Source organism: Leptosomus discolor, chromosome 23 (assembly GCF_034619465.1).
Source record: "Leptosomus discolor isolate bLepDis1 chromosome 23, bLepDis1.hap2, whole genome shotgun sequence".
NCBI lineage: Eukaryota > Metazoa > Chordata > Aves > Leptosomiformes > Leptosomidae > Leptosomus > Leptosomus discolor.
In genome coordinates this window covers 2,359,662-2,380,281 of record NC_141413.1, presented here as the reverse complement: position 1 = coordinate 2,380,281, position 20,620 = coordinate 2,359,662, and the positions used below count along the sequence as shown (strand labels likewise).

Below are 20,620 nucleotides of genomic sequence, written 5' to 3'. Positions count from 1 at the left end.
CCAGGGCCACCGGCCTCTGCCACACTGACCATGGAGAAGCCGAAGAAGGCAGCGAGGCTGGCGCTGAAGCGGACCTGGTGGGAGATGGCTGAGGATGGGGAGCTGGGCTGGCTGCTGGCCCCCTCGGCCAAGAAGATGCGGCTGCAGAAGAACGAGGTCGAGCCCACCAGCCACGGCTTCTCCTGCGAGCTGGAGCAGCTGCAGGGGAAGTACGTGCTGCTCAACCCCTGGGCCGAGGCTGCCAAGGAGAAGCCACCCGGCAAGCAGGGTAGGTAGAGCGGGCGAGGGGGGCCCTCCCCACGCTCCGCACTGCCACGACTCACCGCCCCTCTCCCTGCAGGCAGCGGCCATGCCGCAGGTGTACGGGGGGACGGGGTCCCCATGCCCCAGAAGGTGCTCTTCCCCGTGGAGCGCCTCTCCATGAAGTGGGAGCGGATCTACCAGGTCGGCGCCGGGCTGGAGAACCTGGGGAACACCTGCTTCCTCAACTCCACGGTGCAGTGCCTGACCCACACGCCGCCGCTCGCCAACTACCTGCTCTCCAAGGAGCACAGCCGCAGCTGTGAGTAGGGAGGCCCGGCTCGGCAGGCAGCAGGGCTGGGGCAGGGGTGCCAGTGGGAGGAGGAGCGCCTGCCTGTCCTGTTGCCAGTGCTGCGCTCAGCACCCCTGCATCTGGCTCCGGCAGTGGGGCGCCATGTCCTGTCGTTAACGCCCTGTCTTCTCCTCTCCTGCTCCAGGTGACCAAGGAGGCTTTTGCATGATGTGCCTCATGGAGAAGCACACAATTGAGGCTTTTGCCAACAGCGGCAAGACAATAAAGCCGATATCCTTCATCCGAGACCTCAAGAGTAAGGACGGCTGCCTTCCCCTCCCCCTGGTAGCCATGCAGGAGAGCAGTGGCTAATGCAGGAGCGTAGCCTTTGAGATGGGGGCAGGTCTTGGCAGACGGCTCTTCTGAGATGACTCCCTGAGCCTGCCAGGGGCTGGCGCCTTCAAGGGCCACTTGGGGCTTTCCGGCAAGAGTCTGATGTCTGGTTTGGTTTGAGGGGGCTCAACCCCCACAGTCCCTGCCCCAAGGAAGGGAGGGAAGGCCTGCATCATGCAGCACGTGCTGGGGCTGATTCTTCCCTCTCCTGCAGATATTGCCCAGCACATCCTCTTCAGGAGACAGGAGGATGCGCACGAGTTCCTGTGTCACACCGTCGATGCCATGCAGAAGGCCTGCTTGAAAGGCTGTACCACGTACGTGGGGCCTCTGATGGCCCATCGCTGCTCTTCCCCACTGTCCCTTCACTGGTCCCCTGCACCCACAGGAGGGGCCTGTGGGGTGAATGTGTCCCCCAGGTCAGACTCATAGAGGGAGCCGCTGGTTCCAGGGACCTTGAGTGGGTGGCCCAGCTCCCTGCCCCTCTGTGACACAGCTCTGGGCTGTTGTCTGCCTTCTCCCTTCTCCTGACTCCTCCACCATAGCAGAGCTGTGGTCCTGTCCCCAAATCCCGAGGCTGCTATGGGTTTGGATCCTGTCCCAATTGCTGAGGAATACAGGCGTGCCCGCTAGTTCAGCCCCAGCGCTGTGGCCAGGGCTGAGCCGCTTTCCTGTGGGCTCTCCGTCCCGGGAAGCCTGCGTTGCCTCCGTCTGCAGTGCCCAGCTCTGAGCTCCAGCCAGGAGTTTCTGCTCCTTCTCAAGGAAGGTGTGCATCGGAGCCTGGTGCCACCCCTCGAGCTGCGGCACTGGGAGAGCAGGCTGGCAGCAGCTGCGACTTCCCTCTGCCCTTGGAGCTCTGCAGCCCATCCGCTGGCCAGAGTGCACAGGGGAGCTGTCCCGAGGACACAGGGGTGGCCCGCGGGTGTGGCCATGGCGGAGGGGTGGTGTGAGATCTGGTGCTGTTATCTCCAGGTTGGATCGCGAGACCCAGGCCACGACGCTGGTTCACCAGGTCTTTGGCGGTTACCTGCGGTCCCGTGGTGAGTGCTGGCTGCCAGGTCCTGGGCCTGCGACTCTCAGGGCTGCTGTTGCCCCGAGAGCCTTGCGGTAAAAAATCTCTTGGGAAAGTGGCGAAGCATGCGTAACGTACCCAGAGCTGCAGCCGGTCAGTCTGGCAGTGCCTGCAGCTCGTGACCCCTGTTGTGGCGATGGAAAAAGCCGTTGGCCGTGGGTCTCCAGCTCATTGCCACTGATAGAGGAACCCCTGTTGCCAGCTCTCTAGCAACAACCGCTGTCCCAGCGGAATTGCCAGCCTTCCTCCTTGCCAGGCTGTGAATCCTGGTGCTCACCTCCCAGAGCCCAAATGCAGAGAGGGGGAATATTGCAGCTGCCTGCGCTGTGCTGGGGTGGTGGCGGGTGCAGGTGTTGTGCCAGGCTGTGCTCATTGCTCGCTCTTTTGCAGTGAAGTGCTTGGCGTGCAAGAGCGTCTCGGACACGTACGACCCTTACCTGGACCTGCCGCTGGAGATCGGGGTACTGGGGCAGGGTTGGGCATGGGAAGGAGCTCTGCTCTCGTGGGGGGACGTTCCTGCACCTGCACCATTACTGCTCTTAAGGCTCCTTAACCGGCCAGCGTCAAGGCACGGTGCAGGCGAGAGGGAAGCCGCTTCCATTGTGGCGCTGCCTTCTCTCTCTGGCAGAGCAGTGCCCGTTGCCTGAGCGTGGGCCACGACTCCTGCGTTGAGGCTCTGTGGTGTGGGGGGCAGTGCCGCCGTCCCTTACAGCGTGCTGGCCGGTGCCTAGCTGGTGGCAGGCTCACAGGTGTGGTGTAGCCTGTGGCCCTGTGCTCATGCTCTGTGCTATCTCTCGGGGCCAGTGTCTCGGCGGGGAGCTGGGCTGTCGTGTGGACAGGCCACTCATGCCCTGACCTCTCCTCTGCCCTTGCAGGAAGCCGCAAACCTAGTGCAGGCGCTGGAGCTGTTTGTGAAGCCAGACCTGCTGGGCGGGGAGAACGCCTACATGTGTGCCCAGTGAGTGTGTGGGGCTGTGGGCGGGAAGGGGCCCGTGGGTGTGCTGGTGGGAAGCAGGCGGAAAGCCTGCTCCAGTAAGGGAGGGCTTCTCTACCTGCTCCGTGGCTAAACTGTGAGGCACGTGGCCACGGAAGCCTGCAATGAAGCCTGCCTCTCCTCAGCTCCCTCCTCTGGTGGGAAGGGCAGGGGCCAGCAGACACGGCCACAAGCAGGTGCCCTGGAGCGGTGCCCGCTGTCAGCAGGGTCCCTGCCGTGGGGTGTGCCGCTTGGCCAGGGCTGGCATTGTCCGGGTGGTGGATCAGCTTGAATAGCTCGAGCTCTTGCTGCGCAGATGCAAGAAGAAAGTGACGGCCAGCAAGGGCTTCACCATCCACCGAGCCTCCAACGTTCTCACCATCTCGCTGAAGCGCTTTGCCGACTTTGGTGGAGGCAAACTCACAAAGGTGAGTGCTCGGCAATCCAGAGCGGGGGCTGTCTCCTGGCCCGAGGCTCTGCTGCCCAAAGCAGGGTGGGAGGCGATCCAGTGCAAGCTCTGCCGCAGTCCTGCTGACCTTCCCCAGCTGTGCGGCACAGAGGGAGTTTGGCTCATCCTGGCATCTTCCTCACCGTGCACTCGGCCTGGCGAGAGCGGGTCCCCCTCCCTTGAAAGGTGGGATCTGCAGGACGGCTGAGCTGCCCTTGCTCTAGCAAGAAAGCCATCTGCTGTGCAGGCTCCTGAGACATCCTCTCTCTGCAGGACGTGGGGTACCCCGAGTTCTTCAACCTCCGCCCTTACATGTCTCAGAAGAATGGGGATCCTGTCCTGTACGGGCTCTACGCGGTGCTGGTGCACTCTGGGTACAGCTGCCACGCCGGGCACTACTACTGCTTCGTGAAGGTGAGCCCGGGGAGCTCTCTTGGCACCCCGTCTGGGCTGGGGGCTGGTGGGTGCTCACGGGTCCCTGTAATGTGCAGAAAGGAGGGTGCTGAGCAGAGGTGCGTGGTGTGGAGCACTGGATCAGGTGTGCTGCACAGGCTGTGCTCCGCTGCAGGAAGCGTGGAGGTCTGCTCTCCCAGAGTCCCCTTGCCTGCCCTGGGCCGCCTGTGGGTTTTGGGGAGAGGAGCTCTGCCGACGGGCACTGTTCCTGCTGCTCTTCATGCCAGGAGTGTCGCCGCTCACAGTCAGACCCCATTCTCTCTTCTCCTTCTGCAGGCCAGCAATGGGCAGTGGTATAAAATGAACGATGAGCGGGTCCACCCCAGCAGCACCGAAGAGGTCCTCAAAGAGCAGGCCTACGTGCTGTTCTACCTGAGGTGAGAGCGCCCTGTGTCTTGCGGCCCCTCTTCCCCCTGCTCTCAGCATTGGGCACGGGGCTGGTAACACGTGCCTGGGTGTGGGACGGAGCTTGGCCCAAGTAGCCCCAAAGCCTGTGTGCACGTGCTGGCTCGGAGCAGGGTGGCGGGGAGAGGTCCAGCTCCTTGTCAGGATTTTGCTGTAGATCAAGAGCGGTTCATCTCCTCGGAGCTTCTGGCTCCTGTTGCTTGTGTGCATCTCCGACGAGAGCGCTCTCGTCGCTCGAACCCTCGCAGTTAACACCTGCACTTCTCTGCCTTCACCAGAACCCCCAGCCCCAGGAAGAGCTCGCAGGGGCCCACGGCCAAAGCTGCCTCCAGCCTGCCTGGCTCCACTCAGGTCAAGACAACTGTGACCAGCAGGGCCCTGTCTTCACTGCTGACGGGCCAGGTGAGTCCTTAAGGCTGCTCTCAGCCAGCGCTCCTGGGAGCTGGGAGCTGCTGCCCCTCTGTCTGCTCTGCGAGGGCGGGTGGCTGCAGCTCCGCAGGGAGGCAGGCGCACTGCTCCGAACGGGCAGGTGCGAGGGAGGACGGTTGACAGGAGGGATCCTACTGAGCCAAGGGTCCCTGAGCGTGCCTGGCAAGGCATGGGGAGGGACGTATCCCTCTGTGTCCTTGGCTCCTTGAATGCTCTCCTCCCTGAACCTCTGTCCTTCTGTTTCTCTAGAGACCACACATGCTGCTGGGGAAGAAGCTGCCGGGGCCAAAGGAGGTCAGAGCCCCTGTGGCCCGCAGTACATCTGGGGCAGGGCTGGAGCCGCCCAACAGAACCGCTCCGCCAAAGGCACCTGCTTTTTCCCCGTCACCCAGGCTGCTCCTCAAAGCCACCCCCATGGCCACAGCTCTGCCCAATGGTGCAGCGCGGACGCCCAAGGAGTCGCTCTCCTTCCCGCAGCTGCCTCCCGCGCCCAGAGCAGCTCAAGGCTTCTGCAACACCAGCAGGGCAGGCGCGGCCAAAGCGGAGCTGCCCCGGCAGAGCTCCTGCGAGCACAAGCAGCCACCTGTGTCACCCAAGGCGCTGCTGGAGCCCAGCCACAGCCAGGAGCCTGGGGGCAGTGGGGACAACACCGGGACCCTCAAGAGGGTCTCTTGCAGCAGCGGTGCTCCCAGGCCAGTGCCCGGCGCAGTGGGGAAGCTGGCCAAGGTGTCCCAGAAGGCCAGCAGCAGTCTTGGCATCTTCTGCACCTCTCGGGAAACAGGCTGCGGCACGGACCTCCCTGCTGGCCCCGGCGGCGAGCCGGCTGCTCCCAAAAACTCCGAGCCAGCAAAACGGAAATCCTGCCTGTTGGCCAGCGCCATGTCACCGCCACCGGCCAAGGTGCTGGTGCTCTCTGCGTTGTGGCTAAACCCCAGCCAACAGCCAAAGCCCACGCAGCCACTTGCTCACTCCTCTCCCCTCCCACTGGGATGGGGAGGAGAATCGGAAAAAACACAAAACTTTTCGTTGACATAAGAACAGTTTAATAAAGAAGTAAAATAAAATAAAATCATGACAATAATAATAAAAAATATACTAACATGAACAGTAGTAACTGTATTTAAATGGAGCATAGCAAAGAGAGAGAGCAAGAAAACCCAAGAAAAGACAAGTGATGCATAGGGCAGTTGCCCACCACCTACTGACCGATTCCAGAGCAGTGATGCACCCCTCCTGGCCAAATCCCCCCAGTTTCTCTACTGACCATGATGTTCTACGACCCTTTCACCAGTTGGGGTCAGCTCTCCTGGCCATGCTCCCTCCCAGCTTCTTCTGCGCCTGCTGGCTGGCGGAGCAGGGGAAACAAAAACTCCTTGACCTAGGATAAGTGCTCCTTAGCTCTCCTGGTTTGAGCTAAACCAGAACTAATTCTCTTCAGTGATTTTAATGTTCAGTTTAGTCTCTTCTAACTGCACTTTCTGAAATCAATAGCATGTTTTTCCAGACAGTGCCTGCTTCCTAGCAGTGAAAACACTTGTTGTTCACAGTCACTACCGAGGAATGGTATGCAGAAAGGCTCTTGCTTATACATGCTCTGTCTGCATCAGACGTTGCCTCTCACTACCGCACGGGGACTGCAGGGCAGCACACAGGACAGGCAGCACAGCCACCTCCAAATCCCCGCTGCCTCCCTGTTGGGGGAGCATCAAAATCTGCAGCTGTCCCAAAGCCCTTGAACTCTCCTGGTTTTGCAGAGCACGGTCTGCCAAGGCCTCAGCACGGTGGGAGTCTGGCACTGAGGTTCTTGCTGGTGTGACTCTGCTGACGCCAGTGTCTGCCCCACGATACGCAGCTCCTCTCCAGCCATCTGCCTCAGCAGAGAGCAAATCCTGGGGGGAGCAGCTGGCAGCAGAGGTGCGGGCTCCCCCAGCTCCTGCCAGGGGTTGGGGACATGCTCCCACCCCCTTCCCAGCAAGTCCCTGTGGGCATGGCGCTGAGACTGAACCCATCCCTAAGCCGGACCTGACCAAACTCCAGATTCACTCTAGAGTGGTGGTACCTCAAAATTCTTGGATGGAGGACCTGCTACGTACATTTGTCCATGGGGATTCACTAAATCCAAGCCTACTGCTGAAGCCATTACTCATAGGGGTTGTTCCATGTCGTGGCCATTGCTTGTCTCGGGAACAGACAGGAAAGCTCTGGATGACAAAAGCTGTCAGGACACTCTCCAGAAACAGAAGACCAGTGCTAGAAGATCCCCATCCCCTAATTGCATAGAAATAATTCCAGCTTAATGAAATCATTGTTGAAAATAGAACACACAGAACAGCATCCACCAGCAAAACTCTTTCAGTGGTGGTTTTAGCTGCTGCAGAGCTGATGACCTTACCTTCACTGTCTCAGGACCAAAAAAACCCACAAGTGACAAACAGGAACTCCTCTCTACCTAGCCTTATAGGTAGAATTGCTCAGCCTACAGCTCTGGAGGCACAGACCAGCCTAGACTTAGATCCTGAGTCTACCTACTCAATGACCTGTCCAGAAAGTCCAATTATAATTACCTTTGAAAGAGGAGGGAACTGGGTGGGGAAGAAAGGAAGGAAAAAAAATTGCTGGGAAGACAATGGAAGTATAGGCACACAATTAAAAGAGGAAGGAGCCGAGGTATCCTGAAGGCCAGCTCAGCCCAGCTCCCTTTTGCTGGTGAAAAGCTGTGCAGCTTGGAGGAAAAAAGCATACTTTGGTGCTGGGATGCACACAAATGCCTGAGTTCTGTCCTGAAACAGCAGAAAAACCTGGACACGGCTGCTTTTCACTTTCTTCCTATCTGCATGCATCTTTGACTTCTATGTTTCCCTGAAGTCCTCCCAGACTACCAGGGATATGGCCTCTGTCCAGTTCATGTGCCATGAGGAGAAACAGGGTTTGACCATGAAGGGGGCAGCAAGTATCTGTGTCTGCAGAGGGAAAGGGGCAGCCACACCTCAGCTTCAGAGATGCCCAAAGCTGCCCAGAGCCCCAGAAGCCCCTGGCACTTCGGCCTTTCCTTGGCCCTGAAAGCCTGCAGGGCCTGCCAGCGCCGAAGATCCCCGGGGACAGGAGCCAAGGACAGTGGCCAGCCCCGTGGAGAGAGTAAGGGGGGCTCCGTCCTTCCTTTGGCCACAGGAAGATGTCCTTGGCCACGCCGGGACAGGCCACGTCTCCTCCCCATCACCCAGGGGAAGGTGAGGCCTGAGGAAGACCCCGGGCGCTGGGCTCAGCACGGGCGGTGTGACGAGGCAAGGCCTGGCCGATGCCAGTGGCTCCGTCACGCAGCTCCTGCTGCCCGGGGCTGTGGCCGGAGCACAGACAGAGCCGCCTTTTGGGACTTGACCATGCAGAGCAAGCCCAGGGCAGCTCCCCTCCTGTCCCCCTCCCTCCCTGAGCAGGCCCAGGCCCCCAAGCGGACCGAGGGCGGGCAGAGCTGTGCCCACCCCTGCGCTGCTGCAGGCCCCGCTCCAGGGAAATGGCCCTTCCTGAAGGCTGCCTCCGCAGGCCCCACGTCCTGGCTGGCTGAGGAGCTGCTGAGGTGAGGAGAGGCCTGGGGGCCAGAGGGGGCAGAGGCCGAGGGGCCTGAAGAGAAATGGAGGAGAGACAGGCTGGGGGCAGCTGGGGACAGGGACAGGGACAGGGACAGGAACAGGGACAGGAATAGGAACAGGGACAGGACCAGGACTAGGGGTGCTGCAGGAGCAGGTAACTCCCAGCGTGGCTGGGCCTTGGGGGAGGGACCTGGAGACCGCAGGGCCCACAGGCCCTGTCATGGCCCAGTTCTCCAGCCCTGGGCCTGAGTGCTCAGCCCCAGGGACAGCCCCACAAGCAGGGTCAGAGCAGCTCCTGCTGCTGCCCCCAGGGTCGCCAGCCCCCCGCCAGCCCTGAGCCAGCCTGCAGGTGTGTGAGCCGGGGTGAGGTGGAGGAGCCTGGAAAACAATTCATGGACGAGGCGAGGGAAGAAGGTGCAGCCTGTGTGGCACCTGGGGTTCACTGACCCCCTCAGTTTCACGTCTGGATCAGCGCTGGCCTTGGGCATGGACTAACCTCAGTTGAAGGCAGGAATTCTCTTTACTAATCCTGGGTGCTCGAGGGCTCTTCCTGCCCTCTCCTGCCCGGTGTGACCCGAGCACATGACTGCCCTGCCTGCTCCTGCCCTGCTGCTTTGGGACCTCATGGTGAAAAGGAGAGAAGGACTCGTGTCGTTAGGGGGTCTCTTGGGGTGCCCTGGGTTTGCTTTGCTGCTCACTTCTGTACCGTTTCCTGGGCTATTCACCGTGTGGGTGCCTAGAGAGGCAAATGAGGCCCTGAACGAAGTTTCCTACAGTAAAACACGCTTCCTTTTTCTCACTGGTAACAGCCTGAAAGATCGATGCTGAAGCAGCACGTGCCTCTTGTGACAACACGTGACAAGAGATGGTTGTGTTCAGTTAATCCTTAGTAGCTTTGGGCATAGGAAAACAGTAGAGCAATGTTACTGTGTGGGCACCACGGATGTGGTTGTCTGGATTTCTGCGTATTTGTGACTGATCTTTCTTGTTTCTTTTAGACAAGAAAATCTTGATATGTACTGCCAAGGACAGAACAAAATGCGCAGAATTGATAAAGCAAGAGGTGCCAATCAAGGAGGGTGTGCAGGTTAGCACTAGTTTTAAATTGTCTCGACTGTGTTCCAGCTAAAAGCCTTGCCTTAAACGATTGAAACGAGCTGAACCGTTGGATATTTTTCAGTAGTGCACAATTCTATATTGCTTCGGACTTTACCAGCCATACTCATGGACTGTGGGCCTGTATGGCAGTGAGCCCAGAAGAGGAATTGAGGAAAAAAATGTGTGATTTTCCAAAATTCTTATGGGATAGAAGGCCACAGCTGGCTGCACACAGGTAGGAATACACAAAAATGGGCAGCGTCACTCAGAATGAGGAAAAGCGGTGTGGGCACAGCCGTAGTGTGACAGTTGTCACGACCCTGAGCAGCACAGCATGGATTTTTCAGGCAGCAAGGCTGGATGCCACTGTGGGTGAACAGCTCTTCCCGAGCACGGAAATGGGCTCTGCGACTTGGTCTCCACCTGGGACTCCCTGAGCCTGACCCAGAAGAAGAGCCTAAACCAGAGGTACAAGATGGGCTGTGAGTGCAAGGTGAGCAGCCGGGCTGCCCCTGCCATGGTAACCCATGTTAGCACACAATGAAGGTCACGGACCCCAAGCGGCCACGCCCTGACAGGCCCTGCCCCCTTGCCACTGCAGCCAAGACGCAAGCGCGGCTTTGCCCTCAGTCCACATCGGGACGTGGAGTGTGGCAGACGTGGAGGGAAGGAGTGAAGTCAGGGGGTTGTGGGGAGGGAGTCGAGTCGAGTGAGCGCGACCGCAGCGGCGGGCAGGAGCAGTGCTGTCCCCGTCCCTTGCCAGGAGAGGCGCGGCAGGAGTTTGCATCGCGCAGGCAAGTGGCAGTCGGCTCTTGAAGGCGGCTACGCGTGGGCACAGCGGTGGGGACCCGGATGGTGACTGCGGTGGGATGGGCTGGGATGGGCCCCGGGATGCCGAGGCCTGCGTTCCTATTGCCCTGACAACACCGCCCTGCGTTGGGAACAGAGTGGAAAGGGCCGGTGCTCCCACTCAACTGGCCACCCCCTCCCCCCAGCCAGGGCCACCGGCCTCTGCCACACTGACCATGGAGAAGCCGAAGAAGGCAGCGAGGCTGGCGCTGAAGCGGACCTGGTGGGAGATGGCTGAGGATGGGGAGCTGGGCTGGCTGCTGGCCCCCTCGGCCAAGAAGATGCGGCTGCAGAAGAACGAGGTCGAGCCCACCAGCCACGGCTTCTCCTGCGAGCTGGAGCAGCTGCAGGGGAAGTACGTGCTGCTCAACCCCTGGGCCGAGGCTGCCAAGGAGAAGCCACCCGGCAAGCAGGGTAGGTAGAGCGGGCGAGGGGGGCCCTCCCCACGCTCCGCACTGCCACGACTCACCGCCCCTCTCCCTGCAGGCAGCGGCCATGCCGCAGGTGTACGGGGGGACGGGGTCCCCATGCCCCAGAAGGTGCTCTTCCCCGTGGAGCGCCTCTCCATGAAGTGGGAGCGGATCTACCAGGTCGGCGCCGGGCTGGAGAACCTGGGGAACACCTGCTTCCTCAACTCCACGGTGCAGTGCCTGACCCACACGCCGCCGCTCGCCAACTACCTGCTCTCCAAGGAGCACAGCCGCAGCTGTGAGTAGGGAGGCCCGGCTCGGCAGGCAGCAGGGCTGGGGCAGGGGTGCCAGTGGGAGGAGGAGCGCCTGCCTGTCCTGTTGCCAGTGCTGCGCTCAGCACCCCTGCATCTGGCTCCGGCAGTGGGGCGCCATGTCCTGTCGTTAACGCCCTGTCTTCTCCTCTCCTGCTCCAGGTGACCAAGGAGGCTTTTGCATGATGTGCCTCATGGAGAAGCACACAATTGAGGCTTTTGCCAACAGCGGCAAGACAATAAAGCCGATATCCTTCATCCGAGACCTCAAGAGTAAGGACGGCTGCCTTCCCCTCCCCCTGGTAGCCATGCAGGAGAGCAGTGGCTAATGCAGGAGCGTAGCCTTTGAGATGGGGGCAGGTCTTGGCAGACGGCTCTTCTGAGATGACTCCCTGAGCCTGCCAGGGGCTGGCGCCTTCAAGGGCCACTTGGGGCTTTCCGGCAAGAGTCTGATGTCTGGTTTGGTTTGAGGGGGCTCAACCCCCACAGTCCCTGCCCCAAGGAAGGGAGGGAAGGCCTGCATCATGCAGCACGTGCTGGGGCTGATTCTTCCCTCTCCTGCAGATATTGCCCAGCACATCCTCTTCAGGAGACAGGAGGATGCGCACGAGTTCCTGTGTCACACCGTCGATGCCATGCAGAAGGCCTGCTTGAAAGGCTGTACCACGTACGTGGGGCCTCTGATGGCCCATCGCTGCTCTTCCCCACTGTCCCTTCACTGGTCCCCTGCACCCACAGGAGGGGCCTGTGGGGTGAATGTGTCCCCCAGGTCAGACTCATAGAGGGAGCCGCTGGTTCCAGGGACCTTGAGTGGGTGGCCCAGCTCCCTGCCCCTCTGTGACACAGCTCTGGGCTGTTGTCTGCCTTCTCCCTTCTCCTGACTCCTCCACCATAGCAGAGCTGTGGTCCTGTCCCCAAATCCCGAGGCTGCTATGGGTTTGGATCCTGTCCCAATTGCTGAGGAATACAGGCGTGCCCGCTAGTTCAGCCCCAGCGCTGTGGCCAGGGCTGAGCCGCTTTCCTGTGGGCTCTCCGTCCCGGGAAGCCTGCGTTGCCTCCGTCTGCAGTGCCCAGCTCTGAGCTCCAGCCAGGAGTTTCTGCTCCTTCTCAAGGAAGGTGTGCATCGGAGCCTGGTGCCACCCCTCGAGCTGCGGCACTGGGAGAGCAGGCTGGCAGCAGCTGCGACTTCCCTCTGCCCTTGGAGCTCTGCAGCCCATCCGCTGGCCAGAGTGCACAGGGGAGCTGTCCCGAGGACACAGGGGTGGCCCGCGGGTGTGGCCATGGCGGAGGGGTGGTGTGAGATCTGGTGCTGTTATCTCCAGGTTGGATCGCGAGACCCAGGCCACGACGCTGGTTCACCAGGTCTTTGGCGGTTACCTGCGGTCCCGTGGTGAGTGCTGGCTGCCAGGTCCTGGGCCTGCGACTCTCAGGGCTGCTGTTGCCCCGAGAGCCTTGCGGTAAAAAATCTCTTGGGAAAGTGGCGAAGCATGCGTAACGTACCCAGAGCTGCAGCCGGTCAGTCTGGCAGTGCCTGCAGCTCGTGACCCCTGTTGTGGCGATGGAAAAAGCCGTTGGCCGTGGGTCTCCAGCTCATTGCCACTGATAGAGGAACCCCTGTTGCCAGCTCTCTAGCAACAACCGCTGTCCCAGCGGAATTGCCAGCCTTCCTCCTTGCCAGGCTGTGAATCCTGGTGCTCACCTCCCAGAGCCCAAATGCAGAGAGGGGGAATATTGCAGCTGCCTGCGCTGTGCTGGGGTGGTGGCGGGTGCAGGTGTTGTGCCAGGCTGTGCTCATTGCTCGCTCTTTTGCAGTGAAGTGCTTGGCGTGCAAGAGCGTCTCGGACACGTACGACCCTTACCTGGACCTGCCGCTGGAGATCGGGGTACTGGGGCAGGGTTGGGCATGGGAAGGAGCTCTGCTCTCGTGGGGGGACGTTCCTGCACCTGCACCATTACTGCTCTTAAGGCTCCTTAACCGGCCAGCGTCAAGGCACGGTGCAGGCGAGAGGGAAGCCGCTTCCATTGTGGCGCTGCCTTCTCTCTCTGGCAGAGCAGTGCCCGTTGCCTGAGCGTGGGCCACGACTCCTGCGTTGAGGCTCTGTGGTGTGGGGGGCAGTGCCGCCGTCCCTTACAGCGTGCTGGCCGGTGCCTAGCTGGTGGCAGGCTCACAGGTGTGGTGTAGCCTGTGGCCCTGTGCTCATGCTCTGTGCTATCTCTCGGGGCCAGTGTCTCGGCGGGGAGCTGGGCTGTCGTGTGGACAGGCCACTCATGCCCTGACCTCTCTTCTGCCCTTGCAGGAAGCCGCAAACCTAGTGCAGGCGCTGGAGCTGTTTGTGAAGCCAGACCTGCTGGGCGGGGAGAACGCCTACATGTGTGCCCAGTGAGTGTGTGGGGCTGTGGGCGGGAAGGGGCCCGTGGGTGTGCTGGTGGGAAGCAGGCGGAAAGCCTGCTCCAGTAAGGGAGGGCTTCTCTACCTGCTCCGTGGCTAAACTGTGAGGCACGTGGCCACGGAAGCCTGCAATGAAGCCTGCCTCTCCTCAGCTCCCTCCTCTGGTGGGAAGGGCAGGGGCCAGCAGACACGGCCACAAGCAGGTGCCCTGGAGCGGTGCCCGCTGTCAGCAGGGTCCCTGCCGTGGGGTGTGCCGCTTGGCCAGGGCTGGCATTGTCCGGGTGGTGGATCAGCTTGAATAGCTCGAGCTCTTGCTGCGCAGATGCAAGAAGAAAGTGACGGCCAGCAAGGGCTTCACCATCCACCGAGCCTCCAACGTTCTCACCATCTCGCTGAAGCGCTTTGCCGACTTTGGTGGAGGCAAACTCACAAAGGTGAGTGCTCGGCAATCCAGAGCGGGGGCTGTCTCCTGGCCCGAGGCTCTGCTGCCCAAAGCAGGGTGGGAGGCGATCCAGTGCAAGCTCTGCCGCAGTCCTGCTGACCTTCCCCAGCTGTGCGGCACAGAGGGAGTTTGGCTCATCCTGGCATCTTCCTCACCGTGCACTCGGCCTGGCGAGAGCGGGTCCCCCTCCCTTGAAAGGTGGGATCTGCAGGACGGCTGAGCTGCCCTTGCTCTAGCAAGAAAGCCATCTGCTGTGCAGGCTCCTGAGACATCCTCTCTCTGCAGGACGTGGGGTACCCCGAGTTCTTCAACCTCCGCCCTTACATGTCTCAGAAGAATGGGGATCCTGTCCTGTACGGGCTCTACGCGGTGCTGGTGCACTCTGGGTACAGCTGCCACGCCGGGCACTACTACTGCTTCGTGAAGGTGAGCCCGGGGAGCTCTCTTGGCACCCCGTCTGGGCTGGGGGCTGGTGGGTGCTCACGGGTCCCTGTAATGTGCAGAAAGGAGGGTGCTGAGCAGAGGTGCGTGGTGTGGAGCACTGGATCAGGTGTGCTGCACAGGCTGTGCTCCGCTGCAGGAAGCGTGGAGGTCTGCTCTCCCAGAGTCCCCTTGCCTGCCCTGGGCCGCCTGTGGGTTTTGGGGAGAGGAGCTCTGCCGACGGGCACTGTTCCTGCTGCTCTTCATGCCAGGAGTGTCGCCGCTCACAGTCAGACCCCATTCTCTCTTCTCCTTCTGCAGGCCAGCAATGGGCAGTGGTATAAAATGAACGATGAGCGGGTCCACCCCAGCAGCACCGAAGAGGTCCTCAAAGAGCAGGCCTACGTGCTGTTCTACCTGAGGTGAGAGCGCCCTGTGTCTTGCGGCCCCTCTTCCCCCTGCTCTCAGCATTGGGCACGGGGCTGGTAACACGTGCCTGGGTGTGGGACGGAGCTTGGCTCAAGTAGCCCCAAAGCCTGTGTGCACGTGCTGGCTCGGAGCAGGGTGGCGGGGAGAGGTCCAGCTCCTTGTCAGGATTTTGCTGTAGATCAAGAGCGGTTCATCTCCTCGGAGCTTCTGGCTCCTGTTGCTTGTGTGCATCTCCGACGAGAGCGCTCTCGTCGCTCGAACCCTCACAGTTAACACCTGCACTTCTCTGCCTTCACCAGAACCCCCAGCCCCAGGAAGAGCTCGCAGGGGCCCACGGCCAAAGCTGCCTCCAGCCTGCCTGGCTCCACTCAGGTCAAGACAACTGTGACCAGCAGGGCCCTGTCTTCACTGCTGACGGGCCAGGTGAGTCCTTAAGGCTGCTCTCAGCCAGCGCTCCTGGGAGCTGGGAGCTGCTGCCCCTCTGTCTGCTCTGCGAGGGCGGGTGGCTGCAGCTCCGCAGGGAGGCAGGCGCACTGCTCCGAACGGGCAGGTGCGAGGGAGGACGGTTGACAGGAGGGATCCTACTGAGCCAAGGGTCCCTGAGCGTGCCTGGCAAGGCATGGGGAGGGACGTATCCCTCTGTGTCCTTGGCTCCTTGAATGCTCTCCTCCCTGAACCTCTGTCCTTCTGTTTCTCTAGAGACCACACATGCTGCTGGGGAAGAAGCTGCCGGGGCCAAAGGAGGTCAGAGCCCCTGTGGCCCGCAGTACATCTGGGGCAGGGCTGGAGCCGCCCAACAGAACCGCTCCGCCAAAGGCACCTGCTTTTTCCCCGTCACCCAGGCTGCTCCTCAAAGCCACCCCCATGGCCACAGCTCTGCCCAATGGTGCAGCGCGGACGCCCAAGGAGTCGCTCTCCTTCCCGCAGCTGCCTCCCGCGCCCAGAGCAGCTCAAGGCTTCTGCAACACCAGCAGGGCAGGCGCGGCCAAAGCGGAGCTGCCCCGGCAGAGCTCCTGCGAGCACAAGCAGCCACCTGTGTCACCCAAGGCGCTGCTGGAGCCCAGCCACAGCCAGGAGCCTGGGGGCAGTGGGGACAACACCGGGACCCTCAAGAGGGTCTCTTGCAGCAGCGGTGCTCCCAGGCCAGTGCCCGGCGCAGTGGGGAAGCTGGCCAAGGTGTCCCAGAAGGCCAGCAGCAGTCTTGGCATCTTCTGCACCTCTCGGGAAACAGGCTGCGGCACGGACCTCCCTGCTGGCCCCGGCGGCGAGCCGGCTGCTCCCAAAAACTCCGAGCCAGCAAAACGGAAATCCTGCCTGTTGGCCAGCGCCATGTCACCGCCACCGGCCAAGGTGCTGGTGCTCTCTGCGTTGTGGCTAAACCCCAGCCAACAGCCAAAGCCCACGCAGCCACTTGCTCACTCCTCTCCCCTCCCACTGGGATGGGGAGGAGAATCGGAAAAAACACAAAACTTTTCGTTGACATAAGAACAGTTTAATAAAGAAGTAAAATAAAATAAAATCATGACAATAATAATAAAAAATATACTAACATGAACAGTAGTAACTGTATTTAAATGGAGCATAGCAAAGAGAGAGAGCAAGAAAACCCAAGAAAAGACAAGTGATGCATAGGGCAGTTGCCCACCACCTACTGACCGATTCCAGAGCAGTGATGCACCCCTCCTGGCCAAATCCCCCCAGTTTCTCTACTGACCATGATGTTCTACGACCCTTTCACCAGTTGGGGTCAGCTCTCCTGGCCATGCTCCCTCCCAGCTTCTTCTGCGCCTGCTGGCTGGCGGAGCAGGGGAAACAAAAACTCCTTGACCTAGGATAAGTGCTCCTTAGCTCTCCTGGTTTGAGCTAAACCAGAACTAATTCTCTTCAGTGATTTTACTGTTCAGTTTAGTCTCTTCTAACTGCACTTTCTGAAATCAATAGCATGTTTTTCCAGACAGTGCCTGCTTCCTAGCAGTGAAAACACTTGTTGTTCACAGTCACTACCGAGGAATGGTATGCAGAAAGGCTCTTGCTTATACGTGCTCTGTCTGCATCAGACGTTGCCTCTCACTACCGCACGGGGACTGCAGGGCAGCACACAGGACAGGCAGCACAGCCACCTCCAAATCCCCGCTGCCTCCCTGTTGGGGGAGCATCAAAATCTGCAGCTGTCCCAAAGCCCTTGAACTCTCCTGGTTTTGCAGAGCACGGTCTGCCAAGGCCTCAGCACGGTGGGAGTCTGGCACTGAGGTTCTTGCTGGTGTGACTCTGCTGATGCCAGTGTCTGCCCCACGATACGCAGCTCCTCTCCAGCCATCTGCCTCAGCAGAGAGCAAATCCTGGGGGGAGCAGCTGGCAGCAGAGGTGCGGGCTCCCCCAGCTCCTGCCAGGGGTTGGGGACATGCTCCCACCCCCTTCCCAGCAAGTCCCTGTGGGCATGGCGCTGAGACTGAACCCATCCCTAAGCCGGACCTAACCAAACTCCAGATTCACTCTAGAGTGGTGGTACCTCAAAATTCTTGGATGGAGGACCTGCTACGTACATTTGTCCATGGGGATTCACTAAATCCAAGCCTACTGCTGAAGCCATTACTCATAGGGGTTGTTCCATGTCGTGGCCATTGCTTGTCTCGGGAACAGACAGGAAAGCTCTGGATGACAAAAGCTGTCAGGACACTCTCCAGAAACAGAAGACCAGTGCTAGAAGATCCCCATCCCCTAATTGCATAGAAATAATTCCAGCTTAATGAAATCATTGTTGAAAATAGAACACACAGAACAGCATCCACCAGCAAAACTCTTTCAGTGGTGGTTTTAGCTGCTGCAGAGCTGATGACCTTACCTTCACTGTCTCAGGACCAAAAAAACCCACAAGTGACAAACAGGAACTCCTCTCTACCTAGCCTTATAGGTAGAATTGCTCAGCCTACAGCTCTGGAGGCACAGACCAGCCTAGACTTAGATCCTGAGTCTACCTACTCAATGACCTGTCCAGAAAGTCCAATTATAATTACCTTTGAAAGAGGAGGGAACTGGGTGGGGAAGAAAGGAAGGAAAAAAAATTGCTGGGAAGACAATGGAAGTATAGGCACACAATTAAAAGAGGAAGGAGCCGAGGTATCCTGAAGGCCAGCTCAGCCCAGCTCCCTTTTGCTGGTGAAAAGCTGTGCAGCTTGGAGGAAAAAAGCATACTTTGGTGCTGGGATGCACACAAATGCCTGAGTTCTGTCCTGAAACAGCAGAAAAACCTGGACACGGCTGCTTTTCACTTTCTTCCTATCTGCATGCATCTTTGACTTCTATGTTTCCCTGAAGTCCTCCCAGACTACCAGGGATGTGGCCTCTGTCCAGTTCATGTGCCATGAGGAGAAACAGGGTTTGACCATGAAGGGGGCAGCAAGTATCTGTGTCTGCAGAGGGAAAGGGGCAGCCACACCTCAGCTTCAGAGATGCCCAAAGCTGCCCAGAGCCCCAGAAGCCCCTGGCACTCCGGCCTTTCCTTGGCCCTGAAAGCCTGCAGGGCCTGCCAGCGCCGAAGATCCCCGGGGACAGGAGCCAAGGACAGTGGCCAGCCCCGTGGAGAGAGTAAGGGGGGCTCCGTCCTTCCTTTGGCCACAGGAAGATGTCCTTGGCCACGCCGGGACAGGCCACGTCTCCTCCCCATCACCCAGGGGAAGGTGAGGCCTGAGGAAGACCCCGGGCGCTGGGCTCAGCACGGGCGGTGTGACGAGGCAAGGCCTGGCCGATGCCAGTGGCTCCGTCACGCAGCTCCTGCTGCCCGGGGCTGTGGCCGGAGCACAGACAGAGCCGCCTTTTGGGACTTGACCATGCAGAGCAAGCCCAGGGCAGCTCCCCTCCTGTCCCCCTCCCTCCCTGAGCAGGCCCAGGCCCCCAAGCGGACCGAGGGCGGGCAGAGCTGTGCCCACCCCTGCGCTGCTGCAGGCCCCGCTCCAGGGAAATGGCCCTTCCTGAAGGCCGCCTCCGCAGGCCCCACGTCCTGGCTGGCTGAGGAGCTGCTGAGGTGAGGAGAGGCCTGGGGGCCAGAGGGGGCAGAGGCCGAGGGGCCTGAAGAGAAATGGAGGAGAGACAGGCTGGGGGCAGCTGGGGACAGGGACAGGGACAGGGACAGGAACAGGGACAGGAATAGGAACAGGGACAGGACCAGGACTAGGGGTGCTGCAGGAGCAGGTAACTCCCAGCGTGGCTGGGCCTTGGGGGAGGGACCTGGAGACCGCAGGGCCCACAGGCCCTGTCATGGCCCAGTTCTCCAGCCCTGGGCCTGAGTGCTCAGCCCCAGGGACAGCCCCACAAGCAGGGTCAGAGCAGCTCCTGCTGCTGCCCCCAGGGTCGCCAGCCCCCCGCCAGCCCTGAGCCAGCCTGCAGGTGTGTGAGCCGGGGTGAGGTGGAGGAGCCTGGAAAACAATTCATGGACGAGGCGAGGGAAGAAGGTGCAGCCTGTGTGGCACCTGGGGTTCACTGACCCCCTCAGTTTCACGTCTGGATCAGCGCTGGCCTTGGGCATGGACTAACCTCAGCTGAAGGCAGGAATTCTCTTTACTAATCCTGGGTGCTCGAGGGCTCTTCCTGCCCTCTCCTGCCCGGTGTGACCCGAGCACATGACTGCCCTGCCTGCTCCTGCCCTGCTGCTTTGGGACCTCATGGTGAAAAGGAGAGAAGGACTCGTGTCGTTAGGGGGTCTCTTGGGGTGCCCTGGGTTTGCTTTGCTGCTCACTTCTGTACCGTTTCCTGGGCTATTCACCGTGTGGGTGCCTAGAGAGGCAAATGAGGCCCTGAACGAAGTTTCCTACAGTAAAACACGCTTCCTTTTTCTCACTGGTAACAGCCTGAAAGATCGATGCTGAAGCAGCACGTGCCTCTTGTGACAACACGTGACAAGAGATGGTTGTGTTCAGTTAATCCTTAGTAGCTTTGGGCATAGGAAAACAGTAGAGCAATGTTACTGTGTGGGCACCACGGATGTGGTTGTCTGGATTTCTGCGTATTTGTGACTGATCTTTCTTGTTTCTTTTAGACAAGAAAATCTTGATATGTACTGCCAAGGACAGAACAAAATGCGCAGAATTGATAAAGCAAGAGGTGCCAATCAAGGAGGGTGTGCAGGTTAGCACTAGTTTTAAATTGTCTCGACTGTGTTCCAGCTAAAAGCCTTGCCTTAAACGATTGAAACGAGCTGAACCGTTGGATATTTTTCAGTAGTGCACAATTCTATATTGCTTCGGACTTTACCAGCCATACTCATGGACTGTGGGCCTGTATGGCAGTGAGCCCAGAAGAGGAATTGAGGAAAAAAATGTGTGATTTTCCAAAATTCTTATGGGATAGAAGGCCACAGCTGGCTGCACACAGGTAGGAATACACAAAAATGGGCAGCGTCACTCAGAATGAGGAAAAGCGGTGTGGGCACAGCCGTAGTGTGACAGTTGTCACGACCCTGAGCAGCACAGCATGGATTTTTCAGGCAGCAAGGCTGGATGCCACTGTGGGTGAACAGCTCTTCCCGAGCACGGAAATGGGCTCTGCGACTTGGTCTCCACCTGGGACTCCCTGAGCCTGACCCAGAAGAAGAGCCTAAACCAGAGGTACAAGATGGGCTGTGAGTGCAAGGTGAGCAGCCGGGCTGCCCCTGCCATGGTAACCCATGTTAGCACACAATGAAGGTCACGGACCCCAAGCGGCCACGCCCTGACAGGCCCTGCCCCCTTGCCACTGCAGCCAAGACGCAAGCGCGGCTTTGCCCTCAGTCCACATCGGGACGTGGAGTGTGGCAGACGTGGAGGGAAGGAGTGAAGTCAGGGGGTTGTGGGGAGGGAGTCGAGTCGAGTGAGCGCGACCGCAGCGGAGGGCAGGAGCAGTGCTGTCCCCGTCCCTTGCCAGGAGAGGCGCGGCAGGAGTTTGCATCGCGCAGGCAAGTGGCAGTCGGCTCTTGAAGGCGGCTACGCGTGGGCACAGCGGTGGGGACCCG

At 59.9% G+C, this 20,620-nt stretch overlaps 2 protein-coding genes across 2 annotated transcripts; both read left to right on the top strand.

Moving 5' to 3' along the window:
• Nucleotides 1-30: 30 nt before the first annotated feature.
• LOC147413860 (ubiquitin carboxyl-terminal hydrolase 36-like) lies at nt 31-10,063 on the top strand. The gene is made up of 17 exons (XM_086477029.1): nt 31-259; nt 341-562; nt 738-848; nt 1,140-1,242; nt 1,898-1,965; nt 2,388-2,458; nt 2,873-2,955; nt 3,287-3,398; nt 3,692-3,832; nt 4,148-4,248; nt 4,555-4,678; nt 4,955-5,622; nt 6,460-6,619; nt 8,137-8,276; nt 9,288-9,376; nt 9,768-9,880; nt 9,989-10,063. Exons 1-17 carry the CDS (start codon nt 31-33, stop codon nt 10,061-10,063), a joined length of 2,610 nt encoding a protein of 869 aa, XP_086333155.1.
• A 349-nt stretch (nt 10,064-10,412) lies between these two features.
• LOC147413859 (ubiquitin carboxyl-terminal hydrolase 36-like) lies at nt 10,413-20,445 on the top strand. Its single transcript, XM_086477028.1, has 18 exons — nt 10,413-10,641; nt 10,723-10,944; nt 11,120-11,230; nt 11,522-11,624; nt 12,280-12,347; nt 12,770-12,840; nt 13,255-13,337; nt 13,669-13,780; nt 14,074-14,214; nt 14,530-14,630; nt 14,937-15,060; nt 15,337-16,004; nt 16,842-17,001; nt 18,151-18,222; nt 18,519-18,658; nt 19,670-19,758; nt 20,150-20,262; nt 20,371-20,445. The coding sequence occupies exons 1-18, from the start codon at nt 10,413-10,415 to the stop codon at nt 20,443-20,445; spliced, it is 2,682 nt and encodes an 893-aa protein (XP_086333154.1).
• The last annotated feature ends 175 nt before the right edge of the window (nt 20,446-20,620 follow it).

Coding starts and splice junctions, on each gene's coding strand:
- LOC147413860 (XM_086477029.1), top strand. CDS start 31: ATGGAGAAGCCGAAGAAGGCAGCGAGGCTGGCGCTGAAGCGGACCTGG. Junction 260..340: donor TGCCAAGGAGAAGCCACCCG/GCAAGCAGGGTA, acceptor CTCTCCCTGCAG/GCAGCGGCCATGCCGCAGGT. Junction 9,881..9,988: donor AGATGGGCTGTGAGTGCAAG/GTGAGCAGCCGG, acceptor TTGCCACTGCAG/CCAAGACGCAAGCGCGGCTT.
- LOC147413859 (XM_086477028.1), top strand. CDS start 10,413: ATGGAGAAGCCGAAGAAGGCAGCGAGGCTGGCGCTGAAGCGGACCTGG. Junction 11,625..12,279: donor TGCTTGAAAGGCTGTACCAC/GTACGTGGGGCC, acceptor TGTTATCTCCAG/GTTGGATCGCGAGACCCAGG. Junction 19,759..20,149: donor CAATCAAGGAGGGTGTGCAG/GTTAGCACTAGT, acceptor GTGGGTGAACAG/CTCTTCCCGAGCACGGAAAT.